Source organism: Lagenorhynchus albirostris, chromosome 2, assembly GCF_949774975.1.
Source record: "Lagenorhynchus albirostris chromosome 2, mLagAlb1.1, whole genome shotgun sequence".
Lineage (NCBI taxonomy): Eukaryota > Metazoa > Chordata > Mammalia > Artiodactyla > Delphinidae > Lagenorhynchus > Lagenorhynchus albirostris.
Genome location: NC_083096.1, coordinates 167,235,270 through 167,253,852, shown reverse-complemented (window position 1 = coordinate 167,253,852; position 18,583 = coordinate 167,235,270). Strand labels below are relative to the sequence as shown.

General features: G+C 43.7%; 1 protein-coding gene across 3 annotated transcripts in view; it reads left to right on the top strand.

Moving 5' to 3' along the window:
• NCMAP (non-compact myelin associated protein) overlaps window positions 1-18,583 on the top strand; it is a 108,417-nt gene that overhangs the window by 44,207 nt on the left and 45,627 nt on the right. The window contains exon 6 of one of the 3 annotated variants that reach the window (XM_060141058.1): window positions 13,592-13,705. The exons of 1 other annotated variant lie outside the window; for it this stretch is intronic. In XM_060141058.1, the coding sequence (XP_059997041.1) occupies window positions 13,592-13,628 (37 nt within the window). In that variant the 3' untranslated portion in view covers window positions 13,629-13,705. Of the gene's footprint in view, window positions 1-13,591; window positions 13,706-18,583 lie in introns of those variants that run through there. One more of the 3 variants, XM_060141070.1, reaches the window with a different exon arrangement.

Here is an 18,583-nt window from a genome sequence, read left to right as displayed (position 1 = left end):
CAGACTGAAAGTGAGGGGATGGAAAAAGATATTCCATGCAAATGGAAATCAAAAGAAAGCTGGAGTACCTATACTCATATCAGATAAAATAGACTTTAAAATAAAGAATGTTACAAGAGACAAGGAAGGACACTACATAATGATCAAGGGATCAATCCAAGAAGAAGATATAGCAATTATAACTATATATGCACCCAACATAGGAGCACCTCAATACATAAGGCAACTGCTAACAGCTATAAAAGAGGAAATAGACAGTAACACAATAATAGTGGGGGACTTTAACACCTCACTTACACCAATGGACAGATCATCCAAACAGAAAATTAATAAGGAAACAGAAACTTTAAATGACACAATAGACCAGATAGATTTAATTGATATTTATAGGATATTCCATCCAAAAACAGCAGATTACACTTTCTTCTCAAGTGTGCACGGAACATTCTCCAGGATAGATCACATCTTGGGTCACAAATCAAGCCTCAGTAAATTTAAGAAAATTGAAATCATATCAAGCATCTTTTCTGACCACAACACTATGAGATTAGAAATGAATTACAGGGGAAAAAATGTAAAAAAAACAAACACATGGAGGCTAAACAATACATTACTAAATAACCAAGAGATCACTGAAGAAATCAAAGAGGAAATCAAAAAATACCTAGAGACAAATGACAATGAAAACACGATGATCCAAAACCTATGGGATGCAGCAAAAGCAGTTCTAAGAGGGAGGTTTATAGCTATACAAGCCTACCTCAAGAAACAAGAAAAATCTCAAGTAAACAATCTAACCTTACACCTAAAGGAACTAGAGAAAGAAGAACAAACAAACCCAAAATTAGCAGAAGGAAAGAAATCATAAAGGTCAGAGCAGAAATAAATGAAATAGAAACAAAACAATAGCAAAGATCAATAAAACTAAAAGCTGGTTCTTTGAGAAGATACACAAAAGTGATAAACCATTAGCCAGACTCATCAAGAAAAAGAAGGAGAGGACTCAAATCAATAAAATTAGAAATGACAAAGGAGAAGTTACAACAGACACCACAGAAATACAAAGCATCCTAAGAGACTACTACAGGCAACTCTATGCCAAAAAAATGGACAACCTGGAAGAAATGGACAAATTCTTAGAAAGGTATAACCTTCCAAGACTGAACCAGGAAGAAATAGAAAATATGAACAGACCAATCACAAGTAGTGAAATTGAAACTGTGATTAAAAATCTTCCAGCAAACAAAAGTCCAGGACCAGATGGCTTCACAGGTGAACTCTATCAAACATTTAGAGAAGAGCTAACACCCATCCTTCTCAAACTCTTCCAAAATATTGCAGAGGAAGGAACACTCCCAAACTCATTCTATGAGGCCATCATCACCCTGATACCAAAACCAGACAAAGATACTACAAAAAAAGAAAATTACGAGGGCTTCCCTGGTGGCGCAGTGGTTGAGAGTCCGCCTGTCGATGCAGGGAACGTGGGTTCGTGCCCCGGTCCGGGAGGATCCCACATGCTGCAGAGCGGCTGGGCCCGTGAGCCATGGCCGCTGGGCCTGCACGTCCAGAGCCTGTGCTCCGCAACGGGAGAGGCCACAACAGTGAGAGGCCCGCATACCACAAAAAAAAAAAAAAAAAAGAAAATTACAGACCAATATCACTGATGAATATAGATGCAAAAATCCTCAACAAAATACTAGCAAACAGAATCCAACAACACATTAAAAGGATCATACACCATGATCAAGTGGGATTTATCCCAGGGATGCAAGGATTCTTCAATATACACAAATCAATCAATGTGATACACCACATTAACAAATTGAAGAATAAAAACCATATGATCATCTCAATAGATGCAGAAAAAGCTTTTGACAAAATTCAACATCCATTTATGATAAAAACTCTCCAGAAAGTGGGCATAGAGGGAACCTACTTCAACATAATAAAGGCCATGTATGACAAACCCACAGCAGACATCATTCTCAATGGTGAAAAACTGAAAGCATTTCCTCTAAGATCAGGAACGAGACAAGGATGTCCACTCTCACCACTATTATTCAACATAGTTTTGGAAGTCCTAGCCATGGCAATCAGAGAAGAAAAGGAAATAAAAGGAATACAAATTGGAAAAGAAGAAGTAAAACTGTCACTGTTTGCTGATGACGTGATGCTATACATAGAGAATCCTAAAGATGCTACCAGAAAACTACTAGAGCTAATCAATGAATTTGGTAAAGTTGCAGTACAAAATTAATGCACAGAAATCTCTTGCATTCCTATACACTAATGATGAAAAATCTGAAAGAGAAATTAAGGAAACACTCCCATTTGCCATTGCAACAAAAAGAATAAAATACCTAGGAATAAACCTACCTACGGAGACAAAAGACCTGTATGCAGAAAACTATAAGACACTGATGAAAGAAATTAAAGATGATACCAACAGATGGAGAGATATACCATGTTCTTGGATTGGAAGAATCAATACTGTGAAAATGACTATACTACCCAAAGCAATCTACAGATTCAATACAATCCCTATCAAATTACCAATAGCATTTTTTACAGAACTAGAACAAATCATCTTAAAATTTGTATGGAGACACAAAAGACCCAGAATAGCCAAAGCAGTCTTGAGGGAAAAAAACAACTGGAGGAATCAGACTCCCTCACTTCAGACTATACTACAAAGCTACAGTAATCAAGACAATATGGTACTGGCACAAAAACAGAAACATAGATCAATGGAACAAGATAGAAAGCCCCGAGATAAACCCATGCACCTATGGTCAACTAATCTATGACAAAGGAGGCAAAGATATACAATGGAGAAAAGACAGTCTCTTCAATAAGTGGTGCTGGGAAAACTGGACAGCTACATGTAAAAGAATGAAATTAGAACACTCCCTAACACCATACACAAAAATAAACTCAAAATGGATTCGAGACCTAAATGTAAGACTGGACACTATAAAACTCTTAGAGGAAAACATAGGAAGAACACTCTGACATAGATCACAGCAAGATCTTTTTTGACCCACCCCCTAGAGTAATGGAAATAAAAACAAAAATAAACAAATGGGACCTAATGAAACTTCAAAGCTTTTGCACAGCAAAGGAAACCATAAACAAGACGAAAAGACAACCCTCAGAATAGGAGAAAATATTTGCAAATGAATCAACTGACAAAGGATTAATCTCCAAAATACATAAACAGCTCATGCAACTCAATATTAAAGAAACAACCCAATCCAAAAATGGGCAGAAGACCTAAATAGACATTTCTCCAAAGAAGACATACAGATGGCCAAGAAGCACATGAAAAGCTGCTCAACATCACTTATTATTAGAGAAATGCAAATCAAAAGTGAAATGAGGTATCACCTCACACCAGTTAGAATGGGCATCATCAGAAAATCTACAAACAACAAATGCTGGAGAGGTGTGGAGAAAAGGGAACCCTGTTGCACTGTTGGTGGGAATGTAAATTGATACAGCCACTATGGAGAACAGTATGGAGGTTCCTTAAAAAACTAAAAATAGGATTACCATATGACCCAGCAATCCCACTACTGGGCACATACCCAGAGAAAACCATAATTCAAAAAGACACATGCACCCCAATGTTCATTGCAGCACTATTTACAATACCCAGGTCAGGGAAGCAACCTAAATGCCCATCGACAGACGAATGGATACAGAGATGTGGTACATATATACAATGGAACATTACTCAGCCATAAAAAGGAACGAAATTGGGTCATTTGTTGAGACATGGATGCATCTAGGGACTGTCATACAGAGTGAAGTAAGAAAGAGAAAAACAAATATTGTATATTAACGCATGTATGTGGAACCTAGAAAAATGGTACAGATGAACCAGTCTGCAGGGCAGAAATTGAGACACAGATGTAGAGAACAAACGTATGGACACCAAGGTGGGGAAACCGCAGTGGGGAGGGGATGGTGGTGTGCTGGGAAAAAAAAAGAATGTAGTTAAGAAGTAAAAATAAAAACCACTCCAACAAAAATAATTTTCACTGGAGGGAAATCTTTAAAAATGTGGCTTTCATGTAACCAGTTTATGACAGGAAAACTGTCCTCACATATCACCCACAGTGGAAGTATCACTGTGGTTGATAAAACATTCGGAAAACACAGGTAACCTGGCAGAACAGGGGGAAGTCAGGTAAGTAAATATAAAGGAGAAAAGCATATTAATATTTTTTAAAATGTAGTATCCCGATCGCATCTACTGCATCATGTGACCTTGAATGTGTGCCTTTGCCTAAGTCTGTTTCCTGATGTGTAAAATGCTGATGCAACATCTGCCCCGTATCTCAAAGTGTTGTTAGACTCAAGTGAGATGATGTATATGCATATGCAGAAATTTTATAAATTGCAAAGTGCTGCACATATAAAAAGAATTGCTATGTCTAGATACCAACTCCTCAAAAGCAGAGGACATAGTAATCTTGTGTCTCTCATAGTACCAAACTCAGTTCCTTGCCCCTCATATACTCTCAATGTGTGCTTACTTAAATGAATCCACATGTGGCTGAGTTACCACATGTGTATCCTGGAAAAGGTGACGTCCACTCCCCATAGAATAAGTTTAACAAAAGCCAACTCTATACATCATGAGGAACTTTCCAGAAGCAGTTTGGTAGTTTTCCAGATGCAGCTATTTCTACAGAAATTGTTTTATATTTAGAACAGTAGTCATATATAACTCTAAAGACATGCCTGTATTAATTAAACCAACAAACTTAAACTAGGTTTAATACCAAATATTTTCCGAAATTACATGAACCTGAAATTCATTTGGGTTAGTTTCTGTTATATTTCTGAGAATTTATATAAGCCCTTAATTTTCTTTAAACCAATTAAATGAAACACTTTTACAAATTAATTTTGGCAATGCCATCCTAAGGTAGAAAACATCACATCTACAAGACACATACCAACAGGCACAAACAGAGAACCCATAACTCCTGTTCCAAAACTTCAGCCATGAATCAGGTACAATAACATAAACCCCACAAGTTACAAAATAGGTTTGATTCAAATTGGATTTCTGGCAGATGGAACAACTCAAGGTCATCTGTTCAGATGGCTAGAGCCCTTTTACTAATGTTTGTGGAGAAGACTTAAGATTTGCATTTCTCCTTGACAAGTCAAGCTCCAAATGACCTTTACCCCTTTTGGTTTTCCTTCTTTTGATAAGTTACCTTCCTGAAATTTGCATTTTTAAATAGATGGCCTGGGGACTTCCCTGGTGGCACAGTGGTTAAGAATCCACCTGCCAATGCAGGGGACACAGGTTCAATCCCTGGTCCGGGAAGATCCCACATGCCGCAGAGCATCTAAGCCCGTGTGCCACAACTACTGAGCCTGCGATCTAGAGCCCGCAAGCCGCAACTACTGAGCCTGCATCCCACAACTACTGAAGCCCACGTGCCTAGAGCCCATGCTCTGCAACAAGAGAAGCCACTGCAATGAGAAGCCCGCACACCGCAACGAAGAGTGGCCCCTGCTTGCCGCAACTAGAGAACGCCTGCGTGCAGCAATGAAGACCCAATGCAGCAAAAATAAATAAAATTTTAAAAATAAATAAAGAGATGGCTTGAAAAGAGTTCCTGGAGAAGACCAGGTAGAACATTTACATCTCAAAGGCACAGGGAGAGAAATGCAAGCTCCATGTCTTTGATCCATGAGGAGTTTATTTTTGTAGGTGGTGTGACAAATGAGGACATGGAGGTTCATGATCCTTTTGGGGTTCCTGTTTGTCTGAGGTATGAAGTTTAGGTCAAGGGTTTTTTGGTCTGTTGTTTGCTGGCTGGCTTGCTTGCTTGTTTGGGTGTTTTGCCTGCCCATGTCCGATGGCCCTCCCCCCACTGGAAGGAGAGGCCATCTTTTTGCTTTTGCACTTTTGCCAAACATATGGGCTTGGGCGTATCTTTCTGGGTCTCCATTCTGTTCCACGGGTGGATCCACAAGTCTCTGAGTCTGCCATCATCAATGCGTACAAGCCTCTTAAGATAAATAGGGGAGGTTTGGGGAGTAGTTTAAAAAAAAAAATTTGATGGGCTTTGAATTGTTTCTGAAGCCACACCTCTGGTACTGTAAAGACAAGAGTTGTAAAACAAGGACAGCTGTTTTTAATTCCTCACAGAATTGGGTGGCTACCTAAATGATACTAAAGGACTGATGCAACCATCCACTTATGTTTTTCTTTCTCGCTGGGTACATTTAGTTCCCAGATTAAATGCTGTAGACTCTGAGAAATTTTCTGAAACCATCCAGGCAGAGCTAGATGATATATGCTCTCTGGTTCTCAAAGCCTTCCTTGACCATCCACAGAAGTCCAGGTTAGGGCCCCTCCCATTTAATCGCACTGGAGTTCTCCCCCACCAGGCTGTGAGCTCCACTGGGACAGGAATCATGTTTCTCTCATTCATCACCACATTTCCATGGTGCTTGGTACACTGACATCACTTGAAATCGGCAAGTGCTGTTGAATTGGATTGTAATTACCTGCTCATAATTCTGTAGTCAGGACTATGTCTCTATCCTTAGTGCCTATACTGTGCCTCAGATCAGTCAGCTCTGGGTGAATGGATGGATGGATGATGGAGGGATGGATGGATGCCATGGAAATTCTGAGGGTGGAGAGATCACTGAGATGTGAACTCAGCAAGAAAGTCCTCATGAGAGAGAAAGGATGAGTTAGGCTGGGAAGAAAGAATAAGCCTCACGTAAGTAGAGAAAAAGAGGAAAGATCCTGCAGAGAAGAGGAAGACCTAAGCAAAGGAGCAGCAAAAAGCAGAATCACTGAATTGGCCTGGCCTGGACTTTGTACAATAAAGGAAACAAGCCTGGGGGTGTGGGAGTCAAAGTCTGATTTGCGAAGGATTTGGACTTCACCCTGAGTAAGGCTTTCAGGAAGGGTGGAAGTGAAGGAGAATTGTGCAAGGTGGGGCTGCAGGACAGTTGACCTGGCAGAAGCGGGTGGGATACCCTGAAGTAAGGAGGAGGCAAGGAGCCCAGGTAGGAGCCTTCTGATGGAGTCCAGATGGTAAGGATCTCTGCAGGGGATCATAGGACCCAGGTTTTGGAGTCAGACAGACCTGGGCTCAGATGCTGATTCACCACTGTGCAATTTAGGGCAAGACTCCTAATCCTAACCTCTGTAAAACTTAGTTTCCTCACCTTCAAAATGGGAATAATAAAATACTGCAGTAAGGGTTAATGAAAATGAAACAGGAGGGAAGGAGGCAGGGCACAACCTTTGAAAGAAAGACATAGCCCAAGGACATGACATGAACTGATTAGAACCAAGTGGGTCCAAGATGGCAGACAAGTCGACTTCCACTAGACCTTGAGCCTCAGTATACACTCACATCAAGAAGCTAAATGAGGGCTTCCCTGGTGGCGCAGTGGTTGAGAGTCCGCCTGCCGATGCAGGGGACATGGGTTCGTGCCCCAGTCCAGGAAGATCCGACATGCCGTGGAGCAGCTAGGCCCGTGAGCCATGGCCGCTGAGCCTGCACGTCCGGAGCCTGTGCTCCGCAACGGGAGAGGCCACAACAGTGAGAGGCCCGCGTACCACAAAAAAAAAAAAAAAAAAAAAAAGAAGCTAAATGACACACCCGCAGGCGCCATGACAGTTCCAAGACAGACCAGAAGGATCAAAAAGTGGGCGGTGGCCCAATTCCTGGAAATCCCTGCCCCTTTCTAAAATAGCTGGAATACTCTTCCCACTCATTAGCCTATGAAATTACCCACTCCTATAAAAACTGACAACCCCGTGCCCTGGTACCTTTCTCACCTCCTGAGATGGCCCACGCTCCATCTGTGGAGTGTGTTTCTCCCAAGGCCTTTCTCACCTTCTGAGATGGCCCATGTGGAGTGGGTTTCTCTCTAAAAAAATCCACTTCTTACCTATCACTTTGTCTCTCACTGAATTCTTTCTGTGATGAGACATCAAGAAACTGAGCTTCATTAAGTCCTGAAACCAGGTGTGTGATCTCAGTTGGAAGACTGGGGGTTTTGTCTGGGTTCGAGTCCCAGCCGCGTGGGTTCAAGTCCCAATCTGAGGTGCACAATTTTTTCAAAAACACTTGTAGATCATCTAATGTAACAGGGAAGAGCCAATGTTGACTACATGTTGGATCTGTTTCTTTGACTTTAGCTTTTGCTTTTCGTTGCTTTTGGTATTATAATCATGCATAATGGCCTACCTCAGGGAACCCTACCCACCTGTGAATGGCTGCGAGAAAGAAGAAATTAACACATTTATCACATCCCCTCCCCCCAGGCTGACTATTCCAGGAGATGTCAAGACTGATGGCCCTTTTTACTTTACTTCCTCCCCACCTCTCCCTCTCTATTCTGCCTTTTTACTTTCCTTCCCTCTCTGATTCTATAAAGGAAACTGGCATCCAGACCCCATAAGATGGTTTTCTTGGGGACCCTAGTCCGCCATCTTCTCGGTCTGCTGGCTTTCCGAATAAAGTTGTATTCCTTGCCTCAACACCTCGCCTCCCAATTTATTGGCCTGTTGTGCAGCAAGGAGAGCGAGTTTGGACTCAGTAACACTAGCAGTGTTCTGGTATCTAATATGCTCTAAATAAGTAATAACATTATTGAGTATTTGGTGGCTGCCCTGGTAGGAAGAGAAAAATCAGATCAACTTCTTTACATGCAGAGGATTATTCTCTCTGCCTCTTAAGTCAGAAGAAAAAGACTTTTCCTTGAAGACTTTGTATTTCCTTACAGTACAGAAGCATTAAAGATACCCACTGGGAAAATAACATCTTTGAAATCTAAACAACGAGCCACCAAGTTTTACAGAAGAGAAGCAAAACTTTGACCACATTCTTCCCAAGCGTATCTCTGAGAGCAGCGTCTGACCTCAGAATGCCGTTCCATGATCAGTTGTGTAAAAAGAGCTCATAGGATGCTTTACTTTATTTCCTAAGCAGGCCTCATCCTTGATTGACAGGCGTCCCTCAAGTGCTGGTAATAGTTCCGGACAATATTGCCCCACACGTGGCCATAACACAGTCACGATGTTTTGTGTTCCGGTCATTATGGGTCTAATTATTAATTATTGTAAATAATTTGACATTTGTACCTGAGAGTTTTCAAAGCATTTTCACAGTCGTTATCTCCTTTGGCCTTCACAGTAACCCAGAAGGTCAGCCAGGCATGTGTGATTACTGTTTAACAGACAAAAACACAGTTGTTGAGCTCAACAGAAACTCAAGGAAGTGTCTGGGGAAGTCACGAAGAAAAAGAAAAACACAATGTGGATCTTGAGAAGAGGTGAGCACATAGGATAAAGAGGAGAGAGGAATGGCACTCCAGGCTTGGAGGAAAAGGGACACGGAGGACAAAGTCATGCTTAGGGTACCAGCAACCCGTCTAAAAATGGACTCATCTCAGAGACAGCAGTCAGCCTTGAAATAGCTTGCCTAGGGCATTCGGAAGAAGTTCACAGAGGAGATGGTATATGAACAGGAAGGAAAGATTTTAATATATATCATAAGAAATATGGTAGGCAAAAAAGAAATATAGATAACAAAATGTTAAATAAAAATTAAACAGCTTAATTACATATTATATGTAACATAAATATATATTGCATTACACAAAATATACCTTGTATAATAATATAATCTAGTATCATGATACATAATTATGTGATAGATTATATAAATACATAGATTATATGTGTATCTTTATATATAACTTTGTACCCCAAAAAGCACATTCTTTTCAAGCATATATCTAACATCACTAATGATTATCAAGTATTAGTCTACAAGGAAATTTTCAACAAATCACAAAAAGCAGAAATCTCATCGTCTTAATTTATTCGGGCTGCTATAACAAAATACCATAGACTGGATGGCTTACAAACAACAGAAATTTATTTCTCACAGTTCTGGAGGCTAAGTCCAAGATTGAGTCACCAGCAGATTCAGTGTCTGATGAGAGGCGCTTCCTGATTCATAGACTTCTGTCTTTTCACTGGGTCCTCACACGGTGGGAGGGGCAAGGGATCTCTCTGGACACTCATTTATAAAGGAATGTGGGGACTTCCCTGGTGGTCCAGTGGTTAAGACTCTGTGCTTCCAATGCAAGGCCAGGGGTTCCATCCATTTTGTAAAATATATATTTTACAAAAATACATATTTGTAAAATATATATAATATATATTTTAAGTGTATATTATATATATTTATAAAATATATATAATATATATTTATTATATATCATATATATACATATATATTATATATATATATATATATAAATATATATAAAGGCACCAATCCCGTTCATGAGGGCTCCACCCTCGTGACCTAGTCACTTCCCAAAGGCTCCACCTCCAAATGATATCACTTTAGGGATTAGATTTCTACATACGAATTTGTGGGGGAGGGAAGACACAAATATTCAGTCTTACAGCACCCATGTGCCACATTCATTAACCATAATATAATAAAATTCAAAATTAACCATAAAAGCATAGAAAAACCAATCTAACCACTTGGAAATACAAAACTACCCCTCTAAATAGTTCTTTAGTTAAGAGGAAAACAAAACTGGTTTTGGAAATGAACAGTGAGAGTGCTCCCTACTAAGACATTTGGGATGTGGCCATGGTTGTATTCAGAAGAAAATGCATAGTAGCCTTAAGTCCATGTATTAGAAAACAGAAAGAATTAAGTCTAAATAAACAACACATTCAACTCAAGAAGCTAGAAAAAAGAGCAATAAAATGAACCAGAGCTTATAGGAGAAGCAGGAATTTCACAAAGTGGGGTTGGAAGGAATGGCTATCAGGAGAGAGGAAACAAAAGCCTAAAGATAGTGTTCAGCATTTGTGGGAGCAAGTGTAGTTGGTTGAAGGGTTGGGTATAAATAGGTGCATAGTAGAAGGTAACGCTGGAGAGATGAGCTAAGGACAACTAAGGCAGGCCCTGAATGCTGACCTAATGACTGTCCTTGATCCTAAAGGCAATGGTGAGCTGGCTGTTGGAAGGTGGTTCCGTCAGCAGTGTGCTAAATGGTTTGGGAATTACTTTGATTTTGTGCCATGGCCTCTGAACTTGGCCATTATAAACTCTTCTGTGTTTTGCATTTGACAAACAGCAAAGGGCATGGTTTTGAAAACAAATTTTGGTACATTTCCTGTTTGACCAGTGTTGCATTTGGGGCACTGCCACCGGCTTCTCAAAGCTGGCTGCTTCCCTGGGATCCCAGCAGCTGTCCTGTTGGATCGTCACTCACTACCTGCCCTAATTTGTGAAATGATTTTTCTCTGAAACAGACTCTGGTTTCATTGGTCATGCGTTTTTACACTTGACACCTGTGTAGGAAAGAGCCAGTTGAAAGCCCAGGTTCTAACCTGGACTACTCCTGGCTCCCCAGGTGACCATAGGCAAGTCCCTTTCTCATCTGTGCAGTGGGAAGAGCTGGACTAGGTGATGCAGTCTAAGGAGATGCCTAGAAGAATAACCGGCTCCCCTTAAACTCAGTCTGATGGTGTCTAATGGGATGTCAGTTAGCGGGTGGAGGAGAAGCAGGCTAGAGGATTTGTGGGCTTAAAATCTGGAAAGAAATTGGGATTCAGAGTTAAGTTGCTGTGCTTCAAGTTTTGCCTTCCTGGCATCTTGGCCACATCATTTTGTGGCCCTTTTTCGTGTGTGTAAAACAGGGGTAATGATCCTTCCTGCCTCACAGGTTAACCATAAGAATAAGTGACCAAGGAGTGAAAAAATACTTGGCAAGTGCAGCTGGCCAGCGTCAGAGCTGCCCAAACTTGACCTGACCTGCTGAATCTCCAGACTGTCGCGTCAGCAGAGTGAACGAGCTGTGTGAGCTGTACAGATGCCACCAAAGTAGAGGACATTGTCACTTGACCCATGCAGGCTGTTGCAGACATGCTTCCCCTGTGCTGTGCCCCACTCAGTTCACCTTGTAGAGAGGGACAGAGAGAAGAAGGATGAGGCTCAACCTGAACAATTCTCTAATCCGCCCATCCTGGGAGCAGACCCGCCCCCGGGGACACCAGTCTTTCTAGAAAATTCCACAATGTCCAGGCCTGTGGGCAGCCAGGATTCTGTGATCTTTAGCGCCCCTGGATGACTGAGTCCTCCCCGCCTAATTCCTCTGGCTGCCTGATTAGTAAATCCCAAAATGGTTTCCTCTCACTGGAATGTTTTGCTTTTCCATCCCAAGGCAGAGTAGTTCCAGGCAAAACGAGACGCCATCGGAAGCTCTTGGGATTGGTCCTGGATATCCTGTAGCCCTACCAAGCATCTTCTGTCAGTCCCCTGCTGGCTGTCCACAGTTGGGAAAGGCCAAGTCCATTCAAAGGAGAGGGTGCTATAAGGCAAATGAGTTCATTTTGCAAACCAACACATTTAAAAAAATCTGTTTAGCATTAGATGCTCTGGGATGGACTTCCCTGGCGGTCTAGTGGTTAAGACTCCGTGCTTCCAGTGCAGGGGGCATGGGTTCGATCCCCGGTCGGGGAACTAAGATCCCACATGCTGCACGCCTCACGGCACAGCCAAAATTACCAAAATAAAACAAAACAAAAACCTAAATGCTCTGGGAAATATAAACTCAGGCCTCCAAAGCCCAAAACAGAACAGGAGAGATGGGTCTGCAAATAGCCAGCTGTAGTGTAAGACAGAATCACAGGTGATGGTTTGGGGACAGACACAGCTCTAGGGCTCCCCAAGAAGGGGGGCCAGACTTTGGCTGGGGGCTTAGAGGGACTTCATGGAAGGATGTGGGATCTTGAAGGAAGGCCATTTGTGACTGGGAGGGACAGGAGAGCATCTCTCTGGAAGGAATGGCCCGCTCTGACCCAGAGCCCAGGGCAGGTTTGAAGAGCAGAAGCCGCCCACGGGGCTGGGGAGAAGTCCAGATAAGACTGGAAAGGACAGCAGGCCCAGAGAGTGATGGGAGCAAGAGACGAACAAATGGTCACATCAGGATCCTTAGTGAAATTGAGAATGGAGGGCATATGTCCCTGAAGGTCAAGGTCAATTCCTACTGTAGGGCTAACCTCACGGTGGGTGCCCTTGGGCAAATTGTACTAACTTGTTCAAGCCTCAATTTCTTCATGTGTAAAATGCAATAAATAATAGTATCTACTTCATAGAATTGTCTAGACAAATGACTTATGCATGTAACACATGCTCCCTAAACATGACCTATAATTTTAATTTTTTGTGTTTTTTTTTGTTTTTGTTTTTTTTTGCGGTACGCGGGCCTCTCACTGTTGTGGCCTCTCCCGTTGCGGAGCACAGGCTCCGGACGCGCAGGCTCAGCGGCCATGGCTCACGGGCCCAGCCGCTCCGCGGCGTGTGGGATCCTCCCAGACCGGGGCACAAACCCGTGTCCCCTGCATTGGCAGGCGGACTCTCAACCACTGTGCCACCAGGGAAGCCCTATAATTTTAATTTTTATTATTCACTCTTACCCGATGATCCAAGAAACCCTGGCCAAAGACTGTATTTCATATCTTCATTCATGACTTTCCCGGACATCTGTTTAGAGAATTGTGCTTGATGCTGCGGAGGACACACAGGTGAACAGGACCCGAGAAGCTCATGGTCTGTTCGGAGAGGAAGAATAACAACCACCTTGTCCAGAACAGAAGCAAGTGAAGGTACATGCGATTGGGGTTATAAAAGTTCCCTGGGAACTGACAGTTGAGCTTAGTCTTGAGACTTGAAGGGTACACAAGGTTCTTAGGCTGCAAGGGAATCAAATACGCTTTCTCCTTCCAGTGCCACAGGGGACGGGATGCCCGTGATGTGACCAATTACGAGGTGGTATGACTGCTAGGGCTGCCAGAACAAAGTACCAGAGACTGGGTGGCCTAAAGAACAGACATTTATTCCCTCCGAGTTCTGGAGGCTGGAAATCTAAGGTCTGGGTCCGTTTCTTCTGAGAACCTCCCTCCTAGGCTTGTAGATGGCGGTCTTCTTCCTGTGTCCGCACATGGTCTTCCTTCTGCGTCTGTGTCCTAATCTCCTCTTCTTATAGGGACACCAATCACATTGGATTAGGGCCCAACCATACAACTTCATTTTACTTTAATTACCTCTTTAAAGGCCCTATCTCCAAATACAATCATATTCGAAAGTATTAGAGGTTAGGACTTCCAACAGGAATTTTCTGGGGGCGGAGGGGGGAGTGAGTCAGGAGTGGGTGTGGGGGACAATTCAGCCCATACCAGAAATTGAAGTTGGAATGATCAACAGCCTGGCCATCACTGAGAAGTAACACAGTTTCTTAGCCTTCAGGTAAGAGGGCCACTCCGGCTTGCAGCAAGGTGGGAGGTGTGGCCGAGACGCGGTGACAGCCCCGTGGGGGCTCCCAGCATGGAAGGGAATGAGGTGCTGAGTGGCACACAATGACACTGGGCCTGGCAGAGGAAAGATCTCAGGCCTGGGTACCAGCCTTTAGGCAAGTCACCCCCCTCTCTATGGTCAGATGCTGCTCTCGACCCTGATCACACATAACATCACCAGGGCAGCTTGTAAGAAACAACATGAATGCCTGGCCCTGCCCCCAGAGACTCTGGTTCAAGGGCATCTGCCGTGTGACCTTGACCTCGGCAGTTTTTCAAAGCACCTGGGTGATTCCGAGGGACAGCCAGATCCCTGGGCTAGCGGATGTCCAAGTTCCCTTCCAGCCCCAGGCCATGATTCAAGCTGACTTGGGTTCTCCATCCCTGGATCACCACATTCTCTGGGCCTTTGGGATCTCTGTAAATGCTCTCATTGAACAAAATGTTCATTTATATATTATAATTATTCTTTATATTTGCACAGCCCATTACTGTTTGAGGAAGAAATTTAATGAGCATCAGCTCATTCAGTCCTCATCACAACCCTTAGGGGTAGGCAGTAGGAAGACATCACTATTCCAACTCCTTTTTATTTTTGTCCAGATCACTTACCACCTTCTGACATGCCATATCACTGGCTTATTTATTTTTATTGTTTTCCCCTCATCTCAGAATGTCAGCTTTATCAGGACAGGGATGATTGTCTCTTTTGTTCATTGCTGGTACATAGCAAGCACTCAGTAAATATTCTTTCAATGAATTAAGGAATGAATGAATCATAGAAGAGTAAACTAAAGCCCAGAGAGGTTAGGAGATCTGCCTGAGGTCACACAGCAAGTAAATAGAGTAGCTTCTGTGTGTGTGTGTGTTCTTTCTACTCCTGCTCTGGGTTTCCTAGGGTGACTGTGATATTAGGGTGGACCCAGGAGGTACCAGGGGAGAGCAAATCCAGCAGCAGAGATAGCTGCAAATGGACTGACTGCTGCCAGGAATTGCTCCTAGAATCCCAGATAAAAGCAGTTTCCTTGCCAGGGTGAGGAAGGGCAGCTTCCGCTGGTGGCCAAAGGGCTTAACTTAATTTACAGACTCTCATTTTCATTTTGGGAACAGAAGTTTTTCCAATGCAACCAGTAAAATTGAATCATGGGTTTCCTAAAAATGTAGCATAAAAATGAGGAAGCTGCCAGGTAATGACCTGGGCTGGCTATTTAAAGGGGCAGTCATGGGCTTCCCTGGTGGCGCAGTGGTTGAGAGTCCGCCTGCCGATGCAGGGGACACGGGTTCGTGCCCCGGTCCGGGAAGATCCCACATGCCGCGGAGCGGCTGGGCCCGTGAGCCATGGCCGCTGAGCCTGCGCATCCGGAGCCTGTGCTCCGTAACGGGAGAGGCCACAACAGCGAGAGGCCAGCGTACCGCAAAAAAAATAAAGGGGGGGGGGCAGTCATGACAGTCAAACTCACTGGAAGAGGCCTCAGGAACAAAACAGTCCAATCTGCCATTTTACAGATGAGAAAACAAAGGCCCCAAGAGACCAGGTGGCTTGCTGGGGGTTACAGAAGCCTGGCTCAGCCTTCATCACTCTCTCCTGTCTTCACCCTCCATCACCCAGATTTTCTCACAGCTGAAATGGGAATTAACCCGAATGCAGGACCGCTGCTCGGCTTGTGGATCACATCTCTGGGTACCACAGGGTACACAGTTATCTGGGTAGCAGTCACATGGAAGATCACACGGTGTGCTCTGTAGCTAACTAAGAACCATGGCTTCTGAGCCTTTTGCCCTTTGCTGCTCCCTCCATCCCCTTGGCTGGGAGGCAAGGAATTGATTTCAGAATCGACTGGCCTGCGTATGTCTGCTTCCTTTTTTTTCCTGAATGAATCAGTGTGGACTTGTATGTCTCTGGATTCATGATCCTCTGTGCTTCATCTCCCCCTAAAATTGCCTTCTAACCCTACATGACATTTGTTTTGTTTCCCCAGCAACCATCTCAAATGCCATGAATAGCAGATTAAGGCTTTGAGGGCAGAGGTGAGAGACTACACGGTCCAGGCCAGGAGCTGAAAACCCGGGGGCTCAAAGGCTGGTTTGCAGCAACACCCTCTGCTAACAAGAAAGGGAAGGTTAGCTTGGTGCATCTGAGTATTTTCTATGTGGAAAGAGCAGTTTTTTGTTATTTTTAAACCTCCTGGCGCTTAAGCATCCATATGGTACGTCTGAAACAGGGGTGGTTTGTTGGGTAATTTTATAAGCCATTTTCATTGACTTATAAAACTGTTTTACATAAATATCATCGTCTCTACAGAAAAAAAAAAGAACACGGAAAATCCCCACGCTTTATTTACATTCCACCAAATTCCCTTCAAATCTTAATCAGTACGTGGACATACCTTTTATATAGTTGTCAGAGTTTGCGCCTGCTGTTTTTATTTTCTATTTATACACTCTTATGTGAAAGCGTAACCTTGTGTCTCCTCTACCCTCAACACTCTGCTTTACTTCTGACACTGCTGCCCACCACGTGTGTGGGGGGGTGCTGGAGGAGTGGGGTGGTCTTCTCAAGCAATTCTGCGACGCCAGCTGGGTGTCCTACAATGTAACTCAATTCGGACTCCATCTACCTGGAGACAGCATCAGATCCCCCAGGCTAAGGGCTCAGTCCTACAAGACTGACCCTCACTTCAGATGCCAATCAAAGGTCCAGGTTATTACCTGTGCTTTTGACGACCTGGTATAAATCAGAGGTTCCCGTGACCCCCTCCTTGGGCTTGATTAATCTGTTAGAGTGGCTCACAGAACTCAGGAAAAGTTTACTTACTCGATTACTGGCTTATTACAAAGGATATTAAAGGATACGAATGAACAGCCATACGAAGAGATGCATAGCACGAGGTCCAGAAGGGTCCTGACCACAGAAGCTTCTGTGCCGCCCTCCCAGCACATGGATGTCTCCTTATTTGCCAACCGGGAGGCTCTCTGAATCCTACCCTCTGGGGTTTTTTATGGAGGCTTCCTTATATAGGGCACGACTGATTAAATCTTGGCCATTGATGATTGATTCAAACTCCAGCCCCTCTCCCCTCTCTAGAGGTTGTTCAGGGAGGGCTGCACTGAAAGTTCCAACCCTCTAATCACTTGGTTGGTCTGGCAACTAGCTCCCATCCTTAGGTTACCTAGCGGCTTTCCAAAAATCACCCCATTAACATAAACTCAGGTGTGGTTGAAAGGGGTTTGTTGTGAATCACAGAAGACACTCGTTTCACTTTTATCACTCTGAAGCTATCTTAGGAACTGAGGATAAAAACCAGATATTATAATTAAAGATGCCCTATGGCTCTAATCACTTAGGAATTACAGGGTTTGGGGAACTGTGAGCCAGAAACCTTGGATGAAGACCAAAATACGTATTTCTTATGTATCTCCACAGTTGGAAACACCTGAGTATTTACATATCTGGTGCATCTGTTATGAAGCACAATTGGCTAGGCCATTCTCTATCGCTTGGAATTGTGGTCATTTCTAGCTTTTACATGCAGAATATCTCTCGATAATCCCCTTGCCCGGGGCGGCACCTTAGATGACCAGCTCCTGGTTTGCCCAAGAAATAAATCGAGGCCAGTGGGTCAGGCAGGTTCTGGACTGGGAGCTAGGGGACCTCTACCTTTACCTGGGCACGTTTCCCCACCTCCCCGGGCTCACACTCTGTGGATGTAAGATCCAGGGGTGACCTGAAGGTCTCCGAGTTGCATCCAGCTCAGCAGAAGGAGGGTCAGGGATTCCGGTCATGGGAGCTTCCACTGCTCAGGGCATGAATTGACTCGGCAGCAAACAAGCCACCACATGGCCTTCTTTGAACCTTCCTCTCCATCAGCAATTCCCGTCTGCCTGTCCTCCAGAATATATCCCAAATCTGATCACTTCTCTCCTTTTCCACTGCCACCCCCTGTTCCACACCTCCCTCCTACCTGGGCTCCCTTGATCTGTTCTTCTCAGCCAGCCACAGTGGTCTATTTTTTTTTGGCCACACTGCGCAGCTTGCAGATTCTTAGTTCCCTGACCAGGGATTGAACCCGCGTCCTCAGCAGTGAACGTGCAGAGTCCTAACCACTGGACTGCCAGGGAACTGCCCAGAGTGGTCCGTTAAAAACATAGGTCAGATCAGGCCATTGCCTTTCTTAAACCCTCCCATGATTT